Below are 6,000 nucleotides of genomic sequence, written 5' to 3'. Positions count from 1 at the left end.
ACTTCTACTTTTTCTTCATTTATTTTATTTTATAAAAAAATATAGAATGCATGTTTTATTAAAAGAATTTAATGTCTATGTACTTAATTTTATGTTATTATTCAATCATAAATTATCATTTAAATTACTAATTATTTTTTAAAAGTCAATAAAATTATCATATATGATGAATTTTGATTAGATAATTATGTAAAACTCATTATATTATGTATAATTTTTCTTCTCTTATTAAAAAAAGATAAAGAAAAGGATGGAAGAAAAAAGTGATATAGAAAATCCAAAAACAAAAGAGTTTCAATTTTATCATCCAAAAACAAAAGAGTTTCAATTTTAATGAAAGCAGTGAAGAAAAAAAGAAATTCCCTTCCATAAGAATACTTATTATAATACTAGCAATCTACCATAAATAAATAGAGATAGTAATAAATATTAAAAAAGAATAAAATAAATTGGTTGATAATTTTTCATAGTACATTATTAAACATGTTAGAATCATTTGTAAAAATACTAAAAGAAGAATAAAATAATTGATTAAGAATAAAAATTAATTATTAAGAATAAAATTCCAAAAATAGAATTGTTTGTATTTAATAGAATAATAATTAAATATAAATCTAATAAAAGAAATAATGAAATAAAATCTATTTACATAATAAAATAATATTAATTTGAATTAATAATTAAATTAAATAATATCATTTAATATATTTTTAAAAAAATATAAAATTATCATATTACGTCATCTCATAAAATCAAACATTTTTTATATATACATACAGATTCACATTTGTGGGCATGAGAAAGCGAGAGATATATATAAAATAGGCATGGCATAAAAATGACATGTTATTATATGAATATTATTATAAGAAGAGGAAACAGTGCGATACAAGTAATTTAATAGGTTGAAAAATTTGACCTTTGCCTTAACGCCCAAGGATGCACGTCTTCCTTCCACCGCCTCTCTTTTTCTTTCTATGCCGGTTTCCGTTATCATAACATAACTTGCCTCTTCCCCCAAGACCCAAGTTTTCTCTTTTCCTCATAACCCCCTCTCTCCCTTCCAAATTTCAATTTCCTCTTTCCTCCCTTAGGTTATGGATCCATTGGGGAAACGCCCTGCTGCCGAGGACGATTCCCTAATTTCCGATTGCGAGAGCGGGGTTTCCGCTGGAGACACGCCGCCGCCGTTCGTCGAAAACGCCGACCTCGTCCGGACCAGATTCGTTCGTGGCCTCGTCGCGCACTGCTTCAAACCCGAGGTTCTGGCAGTTCGCAGAAACGTGTGTTCCTCCGTCATGGCCCTGGCGCGTCAACATTCCTTTCACGTCTTCGCGCGTGCCGTGGCCGAATTGCGCGGCGGCAATGCCAACGTGAAGTTCGCCTGGTACGGTGCGTCCAGTAAGGAAGAGATAAATGACATCATTCAGCACGGTTTCGGTCACGCTCACAGTAACGGCCTGCGTCTCTCTCCACAAGATTCTCCACTTGAAAGGCACGCGCAATTTCATTATTTTAATGTTAATTATTGTTTGATTATTTTTCAATGTTGATTTGTGAATTTATGAGTTTATGAATGTTGCGTGTGTGGAATGCAGTGTGAAGAGTTCCGTTGTGGACGAAGACGGTTTGAGGCACTTGTTGCTGTGCCGCGTTATCTTGGGGAAGACGGAGGTGGTTCCACGTGGCTCCTACCAATGCCGTTCGAGTTCTCAAGAGTTTGATTCTGGGGTGGATGATCTTTCCAATCCCAAGGAGTATGTTATTTGGTGTAACCAGATCAACACTCATGTTTTGCCCGAATATGTTTTGAGTTTCAGACTTCCTTCACCATTGAAAGGTTTGGTGTTTGGTGTTTGTGTTTGTGTTTTTTTGGTATTTGCTAGCTTTGTGATTAATTCCTGATGTTGTTTCGAAATGCTGTGTGTTTGATTTTGTAGGGATTGTGAAGATTGGGGAACCTTTGAGGCCTTCTTCGCCGTGGATGGCATTCCCAGCTTTGATTTCGATGCTTTCGAAGATTTTGCCTCCGTCCGAGGTTGCCTCCATTGCCAAGTTTCACAAGGATTATAGAGTAAGTGCTTTTAGAGTTTGAGACGGTGGCTAGTTTTTTTCCTTTAGCTGAAATGGTTATGTATTGAGTGAGCTTTCATCTGGGTTACAGGAAAAGAGGATTTCTCGACATGAGCTGATACAGAAAGTGAGAGTAATAGCAGGCGACAAATTGCTACTTTCCGTCATCAAATCTTTCAGAGCCAAGGTACATCTATTCTAATCTCTTTCTCGGAATATTGCTCTAAGTTCAGTTTAGAGATGCGTTTGCTGTGGCACATTTGTTTGTCTAGGAAGTTACAAACATCAGACATACTAGTCCTGTTTTAGATTAAAAAAAAGCTAGCCTAAAGGATTCTTATATTGAAAGTAGATTTATGGTATTGCTTATGGTGTGAATCACATCCAAGACAAGGTGTCTTGCAGCATTATGCTTTCTGAATGCTTTGAAATTGCTGAGCATTCACTAAGTACCTATGATTTCTTTTTAAACTAAGGGTGTGTAAGTTGAGGAGCAGATATTATAAAGTACGATTGCAGTTTTCTTCAAGTAAAAATAGAGGTCTTGAATAACTGGACTGGCAAAATTGTCTAAATAATGGAAATGTGTAATGACCCTAGTCCACATTGCTTTCTCGCTATTGCCTTTATTAATGTTCATATTTTTGCTGGTTGTCGTGGAAGCATTTGGGGTCAATCAGTTTTATCTTCCATTGTATTTTTGAAAACCAGAAAATTAAATCCATATTCACAGAAATATGAAATCTTTCCTAGATATAAGCCGGCATTGTTAAATAGCTGCTTATAGCACTATTGCATTGCGGAGTTCCTTGGATTTGCAAATTGCGATTGCAACTCCATCAGCTATTTGTGGACGCTATGAGTGTCGTGTTTGCAGCATGTGTCTTGCATCCTCTTGTCATCTGTAGCAAGTCTCTGGCCAATTGAACTTTTGTTTTAATATTATGCCAATTTTTATGCATTTTACTTTATTTGCATACAACTTAATCTTCTAGCTTATATAATTGATATATATCATATATTTCACTTGCTATGCAACTTCTGCCATTTGTCCAAGTCACTATCTGCTATATTATGATATAGCAGAGTATTGGATTTCCACCATTTTCCACTATCCGCAATTGATAACACTTACGCTGGATGTGAATGTGTTTCCTACTTCTGGATTATTATGGAAACCCTGGAAGTGAGTTTAGCTTCCAAGTGAAATAGAGTTCATGCTGGAGTTTAGTTTAACATAATTGTTAAATGATGAGTTGGGAATAAGAATATGATCTGACTGCTTATATTGTGGAATGTATAAATTGAATTTATTTGGCAGTAGTCACTTGTCAGTGGCATTGAATGAGTTTTAATACTGAAACCCCCTCCTTTGGAAAGAAAGATGAAGCTGATTAACAAATTAGTCCTGTTAATTCTGCTGTCTCCTTTATGTGTATGAACAATTGTCTGAATTGTTACTCTTAAGAACAAGAGCTAGCCTGTGTCATAGGTGTTGGCTAAAGTGCAAGAGTAAGATATTATCTACTGTCTTTAGTAGGAAACTGTATTCCAGAAAGAAAGAAAAAAATCTAAGTTGGGTAGGAAACGGTGTAGTTTATAATTATAGTGCCTTTTGAAAGTATGAGATATATTTTTCATGTCTTCTCTGCTCCTTTCATTTCGGCATGTATAGGTTTTCTAACCTACCTTGGTGAATTTGTCTTTCAGAAAATACCTGCAAACTTTAAAGATGACAAGGCGAAAGAATGGCAAGCGGACAGCCAGCAGCTTGAACGGAATGATTGTTCATATGGGAGTTCTATTAGCTATTACAGGAAGTGAATAGAATACTTGAAGAAACACAATGCTCATACTAACCAAAACTTACATTGAGGGTGCAAGTGCAACCACTGCTTAAGAAGTAGAGCGTCATTTGAGACCTTTTAAATTGTTTTTAGGGTGATATACTGATATAGGTGATTTGTTTTGATGTTGACGGACGATAGTGTAGCAAAAGAAATCACTTTCTCTTTCTGGTTGGTTACAGTTACTGGTTGAAATAAATATACTTCGGTTCGGACGTTTATCATAGTTACTCCAATTTGCCGACTTCAAAGTGTCCTATATTTTCTTTGCACATGGGATAGGGGACATGGGTGTTCATTGGTTAGTTTGGTAAACTCTGAAAAAAGAAAATCAAAATCAAGTTGAGTTTGCTAATCCGAATTGTTTCGCACATTTGTTTCATGATTTAGAACATAATGACCTCTTACTTGAATTAACTATCTCAAATTCGAGTCTTTTTACTTGCATGCACAAAACGACGTCCTTTTAGTAAGTCAATTAATTTGGACTTTCATTATTTCTTAATTTTATTTTACTTACTAGACAATTGAAACGAATACACCTGCGGTGACCTGGGATAATAAGTTTGTGCAAGGAAGAAATGATTCATGTTTTGGGGGGTGGGGGGGAATTGAACCGATGAAATAGAATTAATTTAGTTTGGTAAGTAATTTCATCTGTCCTCGTTTAATTGTCAAGGTTGTCAGTTTATAACATTGGAGTAGTTATATTTATAAATTTACTCTCTTCCTTCTTCTTCTCCACTCCATATGTTGATACAGTACAATAACTTATCCTAGTGGATAGTAGTCATCAATGTCACAGGTCGCAGCATTGGTGCCATCAGCATTGCAAGTTGCATTCCTCAGTGGCACTAGCGCTGGTTAGGCTTAGAGGATGAAGCTAGGTGTTAAGGCACAAGAAACATTTGCCGATAAAAAAAAGAAGAAAAAACAAAACAAGAAAGTGGGGAAAATTTAGGGAGCCTTAGGTACTTGGTATCGAGAAGGAATAACCAAAAGGATGTCCTAAAGTTTAGAAGGGCTTACTGAAAGGTGTTATCTCAAAAAGTCAAAATGTGTAGCTTAGTTACTTGAACAAGAAGGACAAAACCTAGTAAGGACAGTAAAGTCCCAGTGATGGTGACGATTTTTATTAGGTTTGACCAAATCTTACCCGACTGTTTGAGCTAATTAAATATATTGCTTCAATTTATATTGATGAACTCTAGTGTTGAGCATCAAGTGAGCACGGCAGAGATGGAAACTCAGCTTTCAGACACTTTTTTCTCTCATTAAGGAAGGGTTTCTTCACCTAAGAAAACGACAATGGTATTAGTTGTATGTGTCGGAGCTGGAGATAAAAATTTAAAGGGGCTAGTTAAGTTTATGTGAAGATATCTCATTTTGATGTATACTTTTTATTGGAAGTTTTTTTTTTTTATCTTTGTTTATAATTAAGTAAATATAACATAATTAATTTCTCATTGTCGTGTTTTATTTTAACTTTTTTTTTCTCTTTCTTCCTCTTTTGAAAAATGCAATAAAAAATAGTTTTATAGAATATGAAAAGGTAATTAATCAATGAAATAATTCATCCATAAAAAGACTGTTGCATCCCCAAACAGTTTGGAACATTATATCATGTTACTTATGCAGGTCTTGATCATTGAGCATTAGTTTTCCAAAACATTATAAGATATCATCAATCATGCCTTTAGCTGCTCATGACCTGCACAGAACACAGATATTAATCTTTCATTGTGGACTTTTCACAGTATTAATCCTCCCTTAAAGCTCCTGGAATTGTGATAGACTCATTAGTTGATGTGGCAATTGCTAGCTGTAGAAGGGGTCGTTAACATGTTATTTCAGTAAGAAGCAAAGCAACTTTCTAATTAAGTGGTGCATATGTCGATCATGAGTAACAAATCAATCTCTTCATTGAGTGACACAAGTTATTCGATGAGAAATAAAACAAACAATCTCATAATCAAGTAGTGCATGTCATCTAGGTGAGTAATAATATAATTTTTTAGACAAGCGATGCATGTCATGTCAATGAATAATAAATATCCTTTAAATTAAGCTGTGCATGGCA

At 34.7% G+C, this 6,000-nt stretch overlaps 1 protein-coding gene across 1 annotated transcript; it reads left to right on the top strand.

Annotated features, from left to right (window-relative positions):
• The first annotated feature begins 897 nt into the window (after positions 1-897).
• Positions 898-4,156, top strand: LOC114411961 (probable inactive poly [ADP-ribose] polymerase SRO5). The gene is made up of 5 exons (XM_028375713.1): positions 898-1,495; positions 1,599-1,840; positions 1,941-2,074; positions 2,165-2,260; positions 3,784-4,156. The coding sequence occupies exons 1-5, from the start codon at positions 1,098-1,100 to the stop codon at positions 3,895-3,897; spliced, it is 984 nt and encodes a 327-aa protein (XP_028231514.1). The 5' UTR covers positions 898-1,097; the 3' UTR covers positions 3,898-4,156.
• The last annotated feature ends 1,844 nt before the right edge of the window (positions 4,157-6,000 follow it).

This window comes from Glycine soja, chromosome 5 (genome assembly GCF_004193775.1).
Source record: "Glycine soja cultivar W05 chromosome 5, ASM419377v2, whole genome shotgun sequence".
NCBI lineage: Eukaryota > Viridiplantae > Streptophyta > Magnoliopsida > Fabales > Fabaceae > Glycine > Glycine soja.
Note: the sequence above shows the minus strand (reverse complement) of the source record. Positions and strands in the feature narration are given on the sequence as shown.